Genomic DNA, 18,719 nt, shown 5'->3' with positions numbered 1-18,719 from the left:
ATAGCTAATGTAATAATTACATTTAAGAAAGGAGATAGAACATGTCCAGGGAACTATAAGCCAGTCAGTTTAACATCTGTGGTAGGAAAAATAATGGAATCCCCACTAAAGGAGAAAATAGAAGAACATCTAGAAATGAAAAATATAATAATAAATAGCATGGATTTCAAAAGGGAAAGTCTTGCTTGACCAACCTAATTGAATTTTTTGAAGAGGTAACAGAGAGAGTAGACAAGGATAATGCAGTAGATGTAATTTATCTAGATTTTCAAAAGGCCTTCGATAAGGTACCACATAATAGACTAATGAATAAGATCAGCGAATGCGGAGTCAGGGGACAAGTAGCAGAATGGATAGCTAGCTGGCCTCAAGACAGAAAGCAGAGATTAGGGATAAAGGGTAGCTATTCACAGTGGCAGCAGGTGGGAAGTGGTGTTCCACAAAGATTAGTGCTGGGACCACTGTTCACAATTTATATTAACGATTTAGACCTTGGAATCAAAAACACAATTCTAAATTTGTAGACGACACCAAATTTGGGGGGGATAGTCAATACTGAGGAGGATGGCAACAAATTACAAAAACAACAACAACTTGTATTTATATAGCACCTTTAACATAGTAAAACGTCCCAAGGCACTTCACATTAAAAGACAAAAAATTTGACACCGAGCCACATAAGGAGAAATTAGGGCAGGTGACCAAAAGTTTGGTCAAAGAGGTAGGTTTTAAGAAGTGTCTTAAAGGAGGAAAGAGAGATAGCGAGGCAGAGAGGTTTAGGCAGGGAATTCCAGAGCTTTGGGCCTACGCATCAGAAGGCACGGCCACCAATGGTTGAGCGATTATAATCAGGGATGCTCAAGAGGGCAGAATTAGAGGAGCGCAGATATCTCGGGGGTGAGAGGGGGCCAAAGGAGGTTACAGAGATAGGCAGGGGCGAGGCCGTGGAGGGATTTGAAAACAAGGATGAGAATTTTGAAATCGAGACGCTGCTTAACTGGAGGCCAATGTAGGTCAGCGAGCACAAAGGTGATGTGTGAACGGGACTTGGTGCGAATTAGGACACAGGCAGCCGAGTTTTGGATGACCTCAAGTTTACGTAGGGTGAGAAGACATTACTAAACTTGCAGAATGGGCATATAATTGGCAAATGAAATTCAACACAGATAAATGTGAGGTATTACAATTTGATAAGAAAAATAGGGAGGTGACATATTACTTGGAAAACAAGAATCTAAATGGGGTAGAGGAACAAAGGATCTAGGAGTACAAATCCACAAATCACAAAGTATCTGTTAAGTCTGTGTGTCCCAGTTATATTTAAGGTCAATTACTGACACAGACTACAAGAATAACTTTTCAATAGGTCTTTACTATTCGGAGGTTAGGGCTGTACTACCCAGCAAATTACTACACAGCACTTATATACCGGTGTGGTCACCACCGGTATTACCGTATACAGCAGCCAGAGAAAGTAGTACATCTCTTAAGGTGGAACAGGTTTAAGTTCTCTTAAGGTGGAACAAGTTACATACACCACAATCCTCCCTTTTTAGCTTAACAGTTATATCCCCATTTAACATAACATAATAACATATATACATATACAACTTCATGTAGAAACAGTTCAAAGGTTCAGTCTCTCAGGAGGCCTCCTGATTCGAGTTGGATAACGCCTTTCAGGGGTCTCTGATTCTTGTTGCTGAGGTGACTCCTCTAGTTGGTCTCTTATGTCTTGGACATCATCATCAGGTACATTCACTGCCGAGGTAGATGCTTCAGGTTCACTAACTTCTTCCACGGTTGTCTCTGTCGTAACCATGGGTTCGACCCTTGTTCTCGATTCTACCAGTTGGTCAGCATGACGCCGTATTACATTTTTACCAACATCTACCATGTACATCAGGGGTCCTTGTCTGGCCCGAATTGTTCCGGATTGCCATTTCTCGTTTCCATAGTCCCTGGCCAACACTGGTTGTCCTACCTCGAAACTCCGAGTGGTCTTGTTATTTATATGCTGGAACTGTTTGTTTTCAACTTCCCTCCGCACATTTGGTTTTAACAAGTCCAACCTGGACCGCAACCTCCTGTTATAAAACATCATGGCAGGACTTTGGTTTGTACTGCATGAGCGGCGTTTCGATATGCCAGTAGAAACTTGTCCACCTTATGTTGTAGTGGAATCTGATCTTCGCTCATGGCCTTTATTGCCTTTTTGAATGTTTGTACAAATCTCTCGGCCAACCCATTTGTAGCCGGATGATATGGGGCAGAGGTATAATGTTTCACCCCATTCTTCTTTAAGAATTTTTGGAATTCTTCTGACACGAACTGTGGTCCGTTGTCGGAACATATTTGTTCTGGCAATCCGTTCCTTGCGAATATCGTTCTTAACACCGCAATTGTCTTTTCTGAAGTAGTGGTAGTCATCTTGATCACTTCTGGCCATTTAGAATGTGCGTCCACCGCAATTAGAAACATGGAGTTCATGAATGGACCAGCAAAGTCAATATGTACACGTTGCCATGGGGCTGAAGGCCATTCCCATGGATGCAGCGGTGCAATCGGAGGTGCATTTTGCACTTTTTGGCACCCTGAGTAGCTTTTCGTCAGCTCCTCTATCTGTTGGTCGATACCCGGCCACCACACATAAGCCCTAGCAAGGCTTTTCATCTTGACTCCCCCCAGATGACCTTCATGCAGTTCCTTTAGAACTCTTTCCCTTAACTTAGGAGGAATAATCACTCTCATTCCATACATCAATGTTTCTTGACAGACGGACAGCTGGTCTCGTCTTGCCGAGAATGCCGGTAACAGAGAATCACCATGTGCTGGCCATCCCTTCACTGTCACCTCGTAGACTCGGGACAGTGTCGGGTCGTTCCTGGTTTCTCTTTCAATACTTGCATTGGTGACTGGTAAACACTCGATGATGGTCGAGTGAAATAACTCAACAGGGTCAACCTTCGTTGTCTCCTCTTCTTCAGGTAGTGGCAGGCGTGACAGCCCATCAGCATTACCATGCTGCTTTGTACCTTTGAATTCTATCTGATATTGATGTGCCCCTAGGAAAAGGGACCATCTCTGGAGTCTCTGTGCTGTCATCACCAACACACCCTTCTTAGGGTTAAAAATGGATACCAACGGCTGATGGTCTGTCAGAAGCGTAAACTTTTGGCCCTGCAGGTAATGATTAAACTTCTTTACTCCCCACACAAGGCTGAGAGCCTCCCTATCTATCTGAGCATAGTTGCGCTCAGCGGAGGTCAATGATCTGGATGCGAACGCGACTGGCCTCTCCGTGCCATTTGGCAACTTGTGTGAGAGTACTGCCCCAATACCATATGGAGAAGCATCACAAGCCAACCGAATAGGCAGTGTTGGGTTGAAGTGAGCCAACACTTCCTCTGAGGTTATCAATTCCTTGCTTTTGCGAAAGGCCTTCTTACAGTCCTCGCTCCACTCCCATGGTACTCCCTTCTGCAAAAGAGCGTTCAGCGGGTGCAGTACCATGGATAAATTTGGCAGAAACTTATGGTAATAGTTAATCAATCCTAGGAACGACCTCAACTGAGATACATTAACCGGAGCGGGAGCCTTCACAACCGCTTCGATCTTGTCAGGAGACTTATGAAGTCCCTCCTGGTCAATGACATGGCCACAGTACTAGATCCGCTTCTGAAAGAACTCACATTTCTGCCGATTAACTCGAAGTCCATATTCTTTCAATCTGATGAGCACCAGTTCCAAATTTGCGAGGTGTTCCTCGTCACCATCTCCTGTAATCAGAATATCGTCCAGGTAACATTGTGTGCCTGGAATTCCCTGTAATACCTGCTCCATGGCCCTCTGCCAAATTGCTGGAGCCGATGCCACTCCAAAAACCAGTCTATTATACCAGTACAAGCCTCTATGCGTGTTGATCGTGAGGTACTGGCGTGACTCTTCCTCAACTTCCATCTGTAAGTACGCCTGCGCCAGGCCTATCTTGGTGAAGTGTTTCCCGCCTGACAATGAAGCGAAGATATCCTCAATCCGCGGAAGCGGATACTGCACCGTGTGAAGCACCGGATTAACAGTGATCTTGAAATCTCCACAGATGCGAACCTTCCCTGGTTCTCCCGGCTTGTTGCTCGAAGGACGTTTCATCATGGGAACAATGGGCGTAGCCCACTCACTCCAGTCTACCTTAGACAGTACTCCTGAATGTTCTAGCGCTTCCAGCTCCGCTTCCACAGCAGGTCGTATCGCATAGGGTACCGGTCTGGCTTTGAAAAATTTTGGTTGTGCATGTTCTTCAATCTTGATGTTTGCCGTAATTCCTCTCAGTGTTCCCAGTCCCTGCTGGAACACCTCTTTAGCATCGTCCAATATTCTGGACAATCGTTTAGGTTTGACATCTGTTTCCCTGGCATCTACCGTTAGTGCTTTTAAGGAATGCCAGTCCATATTCATTTTTCTAATCCACTCCCGTCCCAGTAGTGGTGGACCTCCTTCAGGTAGCACATATAAGTCCATTCCTCGGCTTTCTTTGCCCTTGTGGACCACCTTTACCTCTATCTTTCCGATGGGGTATACTCTTTGCCCCGTGTATGTTTTCAATACAATCTCCGTATCCCATAGGGGAATATGTTGGAATAACCTTTTGTAATCTTTCTTATTCATGACCGTCAATGCCGATCCAGTGTCCAATTCCATCTTCACTTGGACTCCTGCTATCTGAAGTGTGACCCAAATTGTCTGGAGGTCTGCTTCCTTACCAACGTTGTGTACTCTTAAGCTACCCAGTTCATTACTGCTGGCGTCTGAACCTGACTTCTGTTCGTTCGAACTGTTCTCTGTCACCTTGTGTACCTTTCTGTACTTTCCCTGCGGTGACTTTTTGTTGCTGGTCTTCTCTCCTGATCGGCATACTTTAGCTATGTGACCAAGCCTGCCACATTTTCTGCATTCCTTATTTTTGAACCAGCACTGGTTCTGATCGTGCGTTGTCTTTCCACAACGATAACATTTTACTGTACCCAAGACCATTTGATTTGTGCTGAGTTCCGGTGACCGTAGCTGCATTACCGCCGTGCCTCTCGCTGCGGCTTCGTGCGATGCTGCCATAGCGACAGCTTTATCAAGCGTCAGCTCATTCTCCTCAAGCAGTCGCTTTTGTGTCTCTTTTAACAATCCACACACAAATTTATCTCTTAGCGCATCTGTTAGTCCTGTTCCAAACTGACAGTACTTTGCTAGCTTACGCAATTCAATTAAAAATTCAGCATTGCTTTCACCTTTCAGCTGCTTTCTGCTGTAAAATTTAAATCGTTCCGCTAGCATCAGCGGCGTGGGGCTTAAATGATTTTTCAGGACGGTAACAATATCCACGAAAGTCTTATCCGCCAGTTTCTCTGGTGATAGAAGGTGTTTCAATTGCCCGTATGTCTTCGCACCCATTAAGTTTAATAAGGTTAGTGCTTTCTCCCCATCTGGTATCTTATTTGCTCTGCAATAAACTTCTATGCGTTCTACATACGTGGTGCAATCTTCGATGTCGCTATCAAAAGTATTAATGTTCCCATGTTTAGGCATCTTTGCAATTTTATTTTTCCAAAATGGCGGTCTTTCCCGCGCTCGTCTTCTTCACCCGTTGGCTGCAATGGCGATTGCTGTGCTGCTGCCGGTCTCGCCTCCCCAGTGGTTAACAACTCCCCCGACGCTGCTTCTACTCCACCGCGGTTCCCATGGGCATTCGCGCTTCCCTGCCGTCGCGCCTCGCAGCCCTTCTTGCAGCCCGGTTATGTGCACCCGCTGCGTTCGAATTCACCGCGGCTCTCGCGCCTTCAGCTGCCCCAGTCGCTGCGCTTTTCGGCCCGAATGCGGCCCGGCCCTTTTCACCGGCCGCGGTCGATTTCACCGCCCTCTTTCCTCCGTCTTCCCTCCTCTTCGCTACAGCCAACGCAGCCGACTTTCGCTGATTGGCTTACCCACCACCGTGGTAGAAGGAAGATAGCTGTCTGCCGCTGATGGGGGCTTCGAGTTCAGAATTTCTCTTCTTCACTCTGGGTCCTCGATGCCTCCCGCGCGACGTGCTGTTCAGCAGGATGATGAGGGTGGATGCCTCCTCTCGATGCCCGTTCTGAGGACGAAGCTGCCGTGGATGTAAACTGCCGCAGGGTAAGATCGGACTCGTCGCCACTGTTAAGTCTGTGTGTTCCAGTTATATTTAAGGTCAATTACTGACACAGACTACAAGAATAACTTTTCAATAGGTCTTTACTATTCGGAGGTTAGGGCTGTACTACCCAGCAAATTACTACACAGCACTTATATACCGGTGTGGTCACCACCGGTATTACCGTGTACAGCAGCCAGAGAAAGTAGTACATCTCTTAAGGTGGAACAGGTTTAAGTTCTCTTAAGGTGGAACAAGTTACATACACCACAGTATCGACACAGGTTAACAAGGCCATAAAAAAAGCAAACCAAGCACTAGGGTTTATTTCTAGAAGGATAGAATTGAAAAGTAGTGACGTTATGCTAAACTTGTATCGCACCCTGGTTAGACCACACTTGGAGTACTGCGTACAATTTTGGTCGCCATATTATGAAAAGGATGTGGAGGCACTGGAGAGGGTGCAGAGCAGATTTACAAGGTGATACCAGAAATGTGAGGGTACACCTATCAGGAAAGGATGTACAGCCTGGGCCTCTTTTCTCTTGAAAAGGGAAGGCTGAGGGGTGACCTAATAGAGGTCTTTAAAATTATGAAAGGTTTTGATAGAGTAGATACAGAGAGAATGTTTCCACTTTTGGGGAAAAGCAAAACTAGAGGCCATCAATATAAGATGGTCACCAAAAAATCAAATAGGGAATTCAGAAGAAACTTCTTTACCCAGAGAGTGGTGAGAATGTGGAACTCGCTACCACAGGGAGTGGTTGAAGCGAATAGTATAGATGTATTTAAGGAGCAATTAGATAAGCATATGATGGAGAAGGGAATAGAGGGTTATACTGATATGGTTAGATGAGGAAAGACGGGAGAAGGCTCGCGTGGAGCATAAACACCGTCATAGACTGGTTGGGCCAAATGGCCTGTTTCTGTGCGGTATAACCTATGTAATCCATGGTTACTTTTTCTAGTGCCAGCCCACGAATTACTAGATTTATTGAATTCAGTTTCAAAACTTGCCATGAATGTGGGAGTAAATCAGCGAAGGCATAAAACTCCAAGCAAAATCAGTATTACAGACAAAATAAATGTTGAATAATTATCATGGATCATCATAAGAATATTAATTGAATGCAGATGTGAATTTACCAAAATTGGAATAGCATTTGCAATTAATGATCACTACAAAACAAGCAATAAAATCGTATGAATAAAATAGCATGAAAAATAAATGTGCTTTCATATTGTTGATTGTTCTCTTCGAAACTTAACTAGAAGGAACAGTTGTAGGCACTTTTTTAGTTTTAAAATTTATGGGTGCGTGCATTTTCGTAAATTTGCGTTTCATATAAGTGATACAAGATTCTAACCAGGGGCTGGATTTTACCAACCTCGCTGTGTGCATGGCAGAGTTCCGCCCCGCTGTCAAAAAAACTCAATTTCCCCACCCGACCTGCCACTGATCGCGCCCACTGACCCGCCGCAAAATTCCCCCCACAGCTGTCTGCATCCACAATAAACTTATGCTTATTCGAAAAAGATTTTTCTCAGCCAATTCGCAGCACTAAAACTGTATCATTCACTACAGAAGAAAAGGATATTGAGGGAATGTGCCTAATTAGACGAAAGTATCTTTGACCTCTGGTATAATCTTGTTTTAATCAGTGGTGGTGAAGTTGGGATTTACATGAGGGAGCAACCAGGTAGTATTTATTTTTAAGGAGCACTTAGAATTCTGAATGTTGATGGCTTTGTTGTTCAATGTGGTGTAGGAATAGGTGTATTCCTAACCAAATCACTGAGGTCGACTCAGGAGAAACAATCCAATAGGTTTTTAATGAAGGATTTGACGAAGTACAGAAAACAACAAAGAGCAATGCAGGAGAGCTGTGGAACAGGTCTTACCCCAGTGGGGACGCCATGAGGACTGACTAGGCAGTCCGGAGGTTTGTGCGATGACGTCATCGCGTTTGCGTCGTGACGTCATCACGTTGCTCGCGTTTCCCGCGCTTGGGGCGTTACGTGACTTGTGTCGTGACATCATCGCGTTTGCCCGCGCTTAGGCGGTCACGTGATGTGCGTGATGACGTCAGCGCGTTTACCCGGCAGCCGGCACTGCAGCTGGCCGTTGCGGCCGAAGTCGGGAGCGGGAGGCTGAACCGGGCCGGCGGCCGTCGCGGGAGCGGGAGGCCGAGCTGGTCCGGCGGCCGTCGCGGGAGTGGCAGGCCGAGTTGGGCTGGCGGTCGTCGCGGGAGCGGAAGGCCGAGCTGGGCCGGCGGCTGTCGCGTTTACCCGCGTCCTTAAAGGGGCAACGGCCCAAACAGGTAAGCTATATATATACATAGGTAAGTTAAAGGGAATTATGTATCATAATAAGTAAGGGACACCCGGTGGCACCGCTACAGTGGTTTATTTTGGTGCTGCTAGGATACCAAACTTCATAAATAATTTTTACAAAGCGCCTCTTATACTTGACCAAACAAAACAGCAAAGAAGACTATTACTATGCCTCAACCCATCTTCATAAGAACCAAATATCATGCAAAACAGCCAATTATCATACAATAAATAGTAACAGAAAATGCTATCAGCTCTGAATAATGTAACATTTAATTTTAGTCTGCCAGAATTGAGATTTTGCTTACCTATGGCTGTGATGTTCTATACTAAGCTTATTAAAGTACAGTTCAAATCATGGGAGATTAAGATCTAATTGATCGTGATGTACTAAAATCAGGTGGTACTTTGGTCCTTTAAATGTATTCAATATAATGTTTCATATACTATAACATTAATTAAATGTTTTTTTAAAAAGTAGACCCTGCATCAATTTCTACGACTTAGCTTTTCACTAAGTTGTGCAGTACTACATTTGAAATTGCCAGTAAAATACCATATATTTCAGGAACATTTAATACCAAAAATGCATTTACAGAAATTATAGTATGGTTGTGAGTCTGGAGAGTATACTTCACAGTGTATTTTTAATGCAGACATGTTTATTATAAATATATATAGCTCTTTATAGCTAAATTAGCCTAAAATGTCTTATGACAAAACTGTGTTGATAAAGCATGATGTAAATTTTGATATAAAATTTCATAAGTACTAAATAAAGTTCAAATACTGTCACAGCATATTAACCATGTATAGGAGGTGTCAATACACCAAAGATAAGTAATGATTTGCTTCCTATTTAAATAGAAAATTCAAAGTTAAAAAAGGATTCATTCATATCCCTTACAGCTTACTATTTTAAGTTTGAAACAATATTATTTAAAGTAAATGGCACAAATTTTCCAGAAAATGTACTTGTGCTTTTAATCTACATCTGTCTGGAAGGTTAAAAATCTCTCACTTCCTTATAAGAACATAGGAAATAGGAAATAGGAGCAGGAATAGGCCATTCGGCCTCTCAAGCCTGCTCTGCCATTCAATAAGATCATGGCTGATCTTCCTCAATTCCACGTTCCTGCACTATCCCCATATCCCTTGATTCCCTTAATATCCAAAAATCTATCAATCTCTGTCTTGAATATACTCAACGACTGAGCCTCCATAGCCCTCTGGGGTAGAAAATTCCAAAGATGCACCACCCTCTGAGTGAAGAGATTTCTCCTCATCTCAGTCCTAAATGGCCAACCCCTTATTCTGCGACTGTGACCCCTGGTTCTAGGCTCCCCAGCCAGGGGAGACATCATCCCTGCATCTACCCTGTCAAGCCCTGTAAGAATTTTGTATGTTTCAATGAGATCACCTCTCATTCTTCTAAACTCCATAGAATAGTCTACTCAATCTCTCCTCATAGGGCAATCCCCCCATCCCAGGAATCAGTCTGGTTAACCTTCATTGCACTCCCTCTATGGCAAGTATACCCTTCATTAGGTAAAGAGACCAAAACTGTACACAGTACTCCAGGTGTGGTCTCACCAGGGCCCTGTATAATTGCAATAAGATGTCTTTACTCTTATACTCAAATCCTCTTGTAGTAAAGGCCAACATATAATTTGCTTTCCTAATTGCTTGCTGTACCTGCATGTTAACTTTGTGATGCGTGTACAAGGACACCCAGGTCCCTCTGAACACCAACATTTCCCAATCTCTCACCATTTAAAAAATACCCTGCTTTTCTATTTTTCCTACCAAAGTGGATAACTTCACATTTCTCCACATTATATTCTATTTGCCATGTTCTTGCTCACTCATTTAGCCTGTCTCTATCCCCTTGAAGCCACTTTGCACCCTCCTCACAACTTACATTCCCACCTAGCTTTGTATCATCAGCAAACTTGGATATATTACATTTAGTCCCCTCATCCAAATCATTGATACAGATTATGAGTAGCTGAGGCCCAAGCACTGATCTTTCCGGTACCCCACTAGTTCTAGCCTGCCAACCTGAAAAAGACCTGTTTATTCCTACTCTCTGTTTTCTGTCCATTAACCAATCCTCAATCCATGCTAGTATATTACCCCCAATCCCATGAGCCCTAATTTTGTTTAATAACCTCTTGTGTGGCACCTCATCGAATGCCGTCTGAAAATCCAAATACACCATATCCACTAGTTCCCCCTTATCTATTCTGCTGGTTACAACCTCAAAAAACTCACACAGATTTCCCTTTCATAAATCTGTGTTGACTCTGCCCAATCCTATTATTATTTTCTAAGTGCCCTTTTACCACGTCCTTAATAATAGATTCTAACATTTTCTCTACTACTGATGTCAGGCTAACTGGTCTGTAGTTCCCCATTTTCTCTCTCCCTCCTTTCTTAAATAGTGGGGTTACATTTGCTACCTTCCAATCTGTGGGAACCGTTCTAGAATCTATGGAATTTTGGAAGATGACAACCAATGCATGCACTATCTCTATAGCAACCTCTTTTAAAACCCTAGGACGTAGGCCATCAGGTCCAGGGGATTTATCGGTTTTCAATCCCATTAAGTTCTCCGGTACTTTTTTTACTAATACTAATTTCTTTCAGTTCCTCATTCTTGCTAAACCCTTGATTCTCGACTATTTCCAGCAGGTTTTTTGCGTCTTTTTCCATGAAGACAGACAAAGTATTTGTTTAATTTCTCTGCCATTTCCTTATTCCCCATTATAATTTGTCCTGTCTCAGCCTGTAAGGGACCCATGTTTACTTTTGCTAATCTTTTCCTTTTTACATACCTATAGAAGCTTTTACAGTCTGTTTTTATGTCTCTCACTAGTTTTGTGTGCTTAGCACTTCCTTACATACACCACATTAGACGGAACATCATAAATTATTTTTCTCTACTCTTTAGACTGGTTAGAGCTCTGAAAATATCTCAGTTCTTAACTTGCCTTGAGACCTCTTCAAATAAACGAGTGAATGGGCCATGTATGATTAAATAGCTTTTCAGTCAGGTTAGGATCATGTTTAAACCCATCAGCAGCAATAAAAACGTGTATTCATACAGCATCTTTCATGTAACAAAACTTTCCACGATGTTTAAGAGTGGTGGTGGACAAAGAGGAGAAAGTACAAAGTAGTTTGGTGAGATGACCAAAGGCAACGTCAAAGAGGTGACTTTTGAGGAGGCTTATGAATGAAGAGGCAGAGTCATCATAGTAAAGAGATTTAGAAAGGGAATTGCAGAGTACAGGAACCTTGGTTGCTGAAGGGGCAAATCGCTGAAAGATCCTTAACATTATTCTGTTCCCCTTCATAATAGGTCTTCCAAATGTAGACTCCCATTGAATGGATGCAACTTCACTGATTTTTAATAAATAAATAACACTGTGTGAAAAAGGCAAGGAAGAAACAGAATCACTCTGCAGTAGTGGATGGAACATATTTCTGAAATATTATTCAGATTGCTGCAGCTGTTTTGAAGAACGCGTTCACCAGCACAACCTGAATAATTAGATTAAAGTTATTGGCCTAAAAATTCGAGTGCTAACCAGCTAACTATACCCCCAATATTGTAGGCAGGAAGTGCGTGCTCTTGTCCAGCCAGAAGTGTGCCGCCGACCATATTGGTAAAGGAAAAAAATAGACATCCAGGGCCCACGCCTGACACAGGCATTAGGCCTTTTGCAGGTGCAAATAAGGATCCTAATGCCTATTTGAGGTCCCCACTGCATGACTGGCTAGTCCTGAGGCAGCTGGCACTGACTGCACTCAGTAAAACCAGACCTTGGGACCGCCTGCTACCAAAAAGGTAGGTTTTTAAAAATTTACTTGGCTGAATGTGGAGCGGGAGGAGCAGGAGGGCTTTACCCAACGCTGCACTCAAATAACGCAGGCTGCCGCTCCTCCCACCCCACTAATTTCCGCCACATCCACACACCCCACCCCTACCGATTGCCCCGTTATCCGGCCTCCTGTCCAATGTTCCCTCTAAAAAAATATTTCTGTGCACGGTAAATTTGCTGCACAGCCGCGCATGCACGGCATCTTACAGGAACCAGCTAGTGAGGGACCTGCGCGGTACCTTCCCGATTGTTACATGGCCATGCACGCACGTAGCTTAGAGGGAACATTGCTCCTGTCTCCTGGACCCTAGCCTCCGGTTCAGTCGCAGAGAAATTACCCTGTGCATCCAAGAATTTCTACCCCATTATGTTTGGAGGGCATATGCATGGAGAATCCAAATTTTCCTGTTTTTCAGTACTGTAACGTCCGTGTGTAATTGAGACACGGACTGCAGGAGTTGGTTATAACAGGTGTTTACTGAATGGAGACAAAACTGGAACTACTATACAAAGTTACTGCACAGGCTTATATACAGGGGTGGTCACTACTGGTACTGCAGTATACAGGGGCTGCAGAATATAGTTCCTTCTTCAAAGTACATACACTACAAGTATGATTGCAGTTTGTTCCTCCAAAATGAGGAAGCCATCTTTGTCATTGAGTAATTTTTGATGCTGGGGTCGAGGTTTACAGAACACAAAATATTTTACACATATAAGGGTGAATTCAAGTCTTGCTCTTGCTGTGGAGCCCTGATCGACAGGAGTCTACATTTTGGTAGACCTGTTCTTAAAAAAAAATTGGTAACTCCCATTTCTCCAAAGGAAGGTCTTTTAACATACAGACATGCCCGCCTTCCCTCCTGTTATTTCAAATATATTTTTTTACTTTTTAGCTTTGTAACGATGCCCCTGTGAGTAAATTTACGTAGGAAGAGCAGTTGTCAAGCAACAAAGCATTTTGTGAGTTGTGCCTCATAGTTGTTAATTGTCTGGTCTACTGCAGAATTACAGAATAAAGCTTCAAGTGTCTGAAGGACATCCGTTTAGAGAAACCAGAATTATTATTTTGAATACTGTTGCCTTGTATGAAAATATGGAATGTGTTTCTGATTGATATATTCAGTATGCATATTGCTTTATCTGCTCAAAATGACATAACTAGGTCACGCCAAATTAATAGGGAAGGTTTAAAAAGTTAGTGGGCAGGATTTTCATTGGGCCGTGGAGGCGGGATTGGAGGCGTGTGGGGGTTAAAATCCCGAAATCGGTGGGGGCACGAACCCATCCCGCCCCCAACCCGCCTCCATGCCAGTTTCAAAGGAGGCGGGTACCCGACCCGCACTGGGACCCACCTCCCCGAGGCGGGAAGGGGATTAGTGCCAATTAACTGCCTGTTAACAGGTAGTTAACAGGCAGTTTTTAGCCTAATCCCTATTTTCATTGGTGAAATGTGGGATTCCCGACGGCTCCAAACCACGCCAAGTTAGCGAGGCGGGCCGTCGGGATGAAGGGCTTGGAGGGTTCGAGATGTCCGGTGTTCCGGTGAGTGATGGGTGCATGAGTGCAGAGGTAAGTGTGTTTGGTGTGTGTAAAGTGTTTAAAGAAGTTTTACTTACATGTACTTACCTTTACAGCCTTCCTTCCTTCAGGTCTCGGGAGTCCCTCATCTCACCGGCACAGAAAGCAGAATGGCCACGATCTGTCAAATTGCAGCATTCAGCTTTCTATTCTGGGGAGATCTCTAAATCATCCTGAGAGGAAGGAATTAACCTAGAGTACAGATTGTCAGTGTTTGACAGCTTCAAACAGCTGTGAAACGCTGATATTTCATCTGTCAAAAGCTCTTGACAGATGAAATATCAATCTATGACGTCACCTGTTGCCGGGTGGCCCTTAATTGGCCTGCTGAGCCCGCTGGGCGGGCTCAACTAGGTCGATCAAGTCAAAATCGCGTGGGTTGGCTAGAACTCAATGGAGGGGGGACTACAACCCCAAAAGTTGTAGTCCTGCCTCCTACCCGCCTCCTCAATGAAAATCCAGCCCAGTGTGTTTCAAAGTTCAGAGTGAGCCCCACAATCACTGTCCAAAACATGGTTGTTTTATAGTGAAAAACAGCATTGTGTATGACGACATGTCATTGATACAAAATGCAAAAATACTGCAGATGCTGGAAATCTGAAATATAAAGAGAAAATGCTGGAAATACTCAGCAGGTCAGGCAGCATCTGTGGAGGGAGAAAAACTGAGTTAATGGGGGGGAATTTTAACCTAATAAAACGGGTGGGTTTGGAGCGGGGGGGCAGTTAAATTGTTAAAAATCGGATTCCTGACCTGAACCTGCCTCCAAACCGCCCACTTCCGGTTTTAGCGGAGGCGGCATGGGGGCAGGCAGCCATCCCACTCCCAGGAGCTGGGACGCCAATTTAAATATAATGAGGCTGGAAGCCTCTTTTTTAACCTCCATTATGTTTTTAACTGCATGTGGGCGAGTTTTACACAATTGTTAAAATCCAGCAGTTACAGCCTTTATACTTACCTCCTGGATCCAGCATCCTTACCTAACATGCCCCCCGCGATCAGAGACCCCCCCACAAGGCCTCCAATAACCCCCCCAAGCCTTCCCCTCCCCCTCCCTCAAAGATGCTGAGGCCAGCCGCGATCTTGTCTCTCCCACCATCCCGCCCTCCAGCCGATCCTCCCGCGGCCGGCCTTGATCCTCCAGTGGCCGGCCACAATCTTCCCTTCACGACCCTCCCTGCTGATCATCGGGCCCCAATCCTCTGCCGGAACCCACACCCGATCCTTTTAACAGTCCGGCCCAGCCCGACCCTTGATCCTCTGCTCGACCCCCACCTGCCCCAACCCGATCCTTTTAACTGCCCAGCCCCCACACAAACCCTCCCTCCCTCCTCGGTGCAGCCTAGTGCTGCAGGCCTACCCACCCGCAGCCAGCCAGCCTCTCAATCTGGCTGGCTGCGGGCGGGAAACTGAGGCCTCGCAAGCAAATCAGGCCTGCGGGAATCCCAGCCTCCCAGGTTTCCCGACCACCTCGGACCCCCCCACCCCCAACCTGCCTTCTTCCTTAAGATCCAACCCAGTGTTTCAGGCCTGTGACCTTTCGACAGAACGGGAAAAAGTTAGAGATGTAACGGGTTTTAAGTAAGTACAGAGGCAGGGAAAGCGGGGAGGGAACGAGGAAAGAACAAAAAGGAAGGTCTGTGATAGGCAGGAGTGATTTAAATGGCAAAAGGTTGAACGGTGGTGTTCCGCAAAGCAATAAGTTAATCTGCGTTTTGTCTCCCCAATGTAGATGAGACCGCATCGTGAGCAGCGAATGCCATTGATTTGTCTTCTGTGTTTATTTCATAGACTCAGCAAAGAAATGCGTGCCAACCAGGCTAAGAGTTCCATGGAGAACAGTAAAGCTATAAGCCAGGATAAAAGCATCAAAAACAAAGCTGAAAGGGAAAGGCAAGTTGACCTTCTGCAGTAAATGAAATCAGAAAAATATACCAATCTTATTTCTAGATGGGGAGGTGGTTGCAAGATGACTTTTTGAAAGAACAGCATGTTTGATGCTGCATAGCCTGTTTTTACATTGTAATCCTTTCCTGATGATTAAACAGAGCTTTACGTACTGTGTTAAAATACTGCTTCATAAATTTATGAGAGTATAATAATTACAAAGTACTGGACATCGGTATGTATTCTTAAATTTCATTTTCAATGCCGTGATAGATTATGAGGTTTCTAAACTATGATGTTTCGCAATGCACTGCCATTTAGTAAGGTCTTTACATCTGAACATTGTTGTCGTGTTCTATTCCTTTTCACAAGATTTTATAAAATGTTTGCATTTTTAGATTTTTTTTGCCTTTGTTAATTTAATTCTTTAGATTGTTTTTGAACCTACATTTTTCTTTTTGAATTCTACAATCTGTGGTATTGGTATGAAGCGTGGGCATTGGAAACTAATTGTGAATAAAATTTAATTTCAGTACATCATAGTCCAGAAATCACTATTGATACTGGCGGTCAAAGCCTGAATGCATTTATACGGCATTATTTCGGAGAGAGCAGTTGCTGTTAAAAATTGTAGCAAAACCCCATCCAAAGATTTTCAATGCTTTCTTTTTTTAGGCGAGTCAGGGAACTGAACAGCAGCAACACTAAAAAATTCCTGGAGGAAAGGAAACGGGTATGTCACCGTGTATAATTGCAAATGTTTAATCACATTGATTAAATGTTGTAACTGTAATTTAGCAGTAATTTATATTTGGTCCATTGGAAGAAGCAGGCTGAATTGGTCAATTCCTTATCCTGAGCTTTCTTGTATTGCCTTCCCATTGTAATTATAGTGGATGAAGGAAAAGGGTTTGAAGGGATAGGGGAACATTGTGGGTAAATGTGATTAGGACTATTTTCTCGTATGGAGGGTGAACACCAACACAGACTGGATGGGCCAAATAGCCTGTTTCCATGTTGTAACTTCTATGTATTTCTATGTATTTGTTTTGATTTGTCTTGTATTTCCATTGTCTAAAATCAATATATTAGAATCATGACATTACATACAGATGGTGTAACATATTTGAATATTATTAATCAAGAGTAAGAAAGAAAGAACTTGTATTTATACATCGCCTCTCATGACCTCAGGACGTCCCAAAGTGCTTTACAACCAATGAAGTACTTTTGAAGTGCAGTCACTGTTGTAATGTAGGAAACATGGCTGGCAGTTTACGCACAGCAAGGTTCCACAATTAGCAATGTGATAATGACCAGATAATCTGTTTTAGTGGTGTTGGTTGAAGGATAAATATTGGCCAGAACTCCGATGCTCTTCTTCGAAATAGTGCCATGGGATCTTCTACATCCACATGAGAGGGCAGATGGGGCCTCGGTTTAATGTAGGGGAGAATTCCATTTTTTTGTTATGCCTGGGGTAAGCTCACTTCCCAGGTACAGCAAAGACAAACTGGGGGCAGAGATCCATCTGCACCCGCTACATTGTCCCAGGATTTCCAGAGGTTCACAAAATGGGTTGGACTGGGCCTGCATGCCTAGGATTAGCATGCTAATGAGGCAGGAGGGGACTTGCCTGGACTGCTCACCTCACTTTCCTCTCACTTTCCAGAAGGTCTGCAGGGGTCCCGGAAACACCCTCAGTACATGGAGCCAGAAGGTAGGATGCTTTCCTTCTCCGAGCAAGGTCTTTGGCTTTGAGGACTTCTGGCGGATGCTCTGCAGCAACAACCAGAAAGCTTCAACACCCATGCCCATAGCCAGGAGCACAGCTGAAGGCATCACAAGAACACAGCTACGAGCCTCTTTCCACCCCTCAGTCGCAGCACAAGCCCCACCAGGCGTGGGACTGTGCCGGGATGTCCCCTTGACCATGCACCTTGCCCAAGCAGGAAATTTCAGCAGACTCCTCCCTCCACAGACACTTCCCACTCTTGGGGTGGGAGGGAGGCAGAATTAAATACTGCAGATGCTGGAAATCTGAAATAAAAACAGAAAATGCTGGAAATGCTCATCAGGTCAGGCAGCATCTGTGGAGAGAGGAAGGTAGGGTTAACATTTCAGATCAATGAACTTTCATCAAAACTAGACGATGTTATAGATGAGCAGCTTATACGGAAGAACAGAGCCAGGGGGGCGGAAAAAGAAGGTTGCGTTTACTTCCAACACCAGATTTCTGATTGGTCCCCTTGGAGGACAAGACACACCCAGCAGTTTTTCTAGAATGTGTAATTAGATCCTGCCTGCCTAATAATCAATTACTTTGCAAAGTGTAATTTGAGCCATTCTGACTGCCAGTCTCCAACAGAACAGAGCTCACATAGAATAGACAGGGCTCACCCTTGCCTTAAGACCATCTCCCACCCCACAAACAAGTTCCTGCCCCCGCAACAAATTCCTAACTTTCCTCTCACCCCCTGAGTTTCTTACCTTTACCCTCCCCAACAAGTTCCTGACCCTGACCATCCCCACCCCCTCTGCCCAAGTGCCGGACCTCCTCCCCCGCCCAAGTTCCTGACCTTCTCCCCCCCCAAGTTTCTGACCTCCTAAGTTACTGACCTTCCCCCCCACTGAGTTCCTGACCTCCTCCCCCGCCCATGTCTCTGACCTCCTCCCCCACCCAAGTTCCTGACCTACCCCCAAGTTTCCCCCTCCGATCTCCTCTCTCTCTCCCCTCTCCGATCTCACTCTATTCCCCCTCCGACCGCCTCTCTCTCTCTCCCTCCGATCTCCTCTCTCCCCCTCTGATCTCCTCTCTCCCCCTCCGATCTCCTCTCTCCCCCTGCCTCCAATCTCCTCTCCCCCCTTTC

At 44.6% G+C, this 18,719-nt stretch overlaps 1 protein-coding gene across 2 annotated transcripts in view; it reads left to right on the top strand.

Moving 5' to 3' along the window:
- Positions 1 to 18,719, top strand: part of LOC147121444 (1-phosphatidylinositol 4,5-bisphosphate phosphodiesterase beta-4-like) — a 911,912-nt gene that overhangs the window by 832,937 nt on the left and 60,256 nt on the right. For both annotated transcript variants that reach the window (XM_085981700.1, XM_085981698.1), the window contains exons 37-38: positions 15,754 to 15,855; positions 16,525 to 16,582. In XM_085981700.1, the coding sequence (XP_085837826.1) occupies positions 15,754 to 15,855; positions 16,525 to 16,582 (160 nt within the window). The remainder of the gene's footprint in view (positions 1 to 15,753; positions 15,856 to 16,524; positions 16,583 to 18,719) is intronic.

The sequence above is a fragment of the Somniosus microcephalus genome, chromosome 3 (genome assembly GCF_052327205.1).
Source record: "Somniosus microcephalus isolate GS21.2 chromosome 3, FLI_Smic_1.0, whole genome shotgun sequence".
In the NCBI taxonomy this organism is placed as follows: domain Eukaryota; kingdom Metazoa; phylum Chordata; class Chondrichthyes; order Squaliformes; family Somniosidae; genus Somniosus; species Somniosus microcephalus.
The sequence above is the reverse complement of the archived record's forward strand: the minus strand, read 5'-3'. Positions and strand labels throughout refer to the sequence as shown.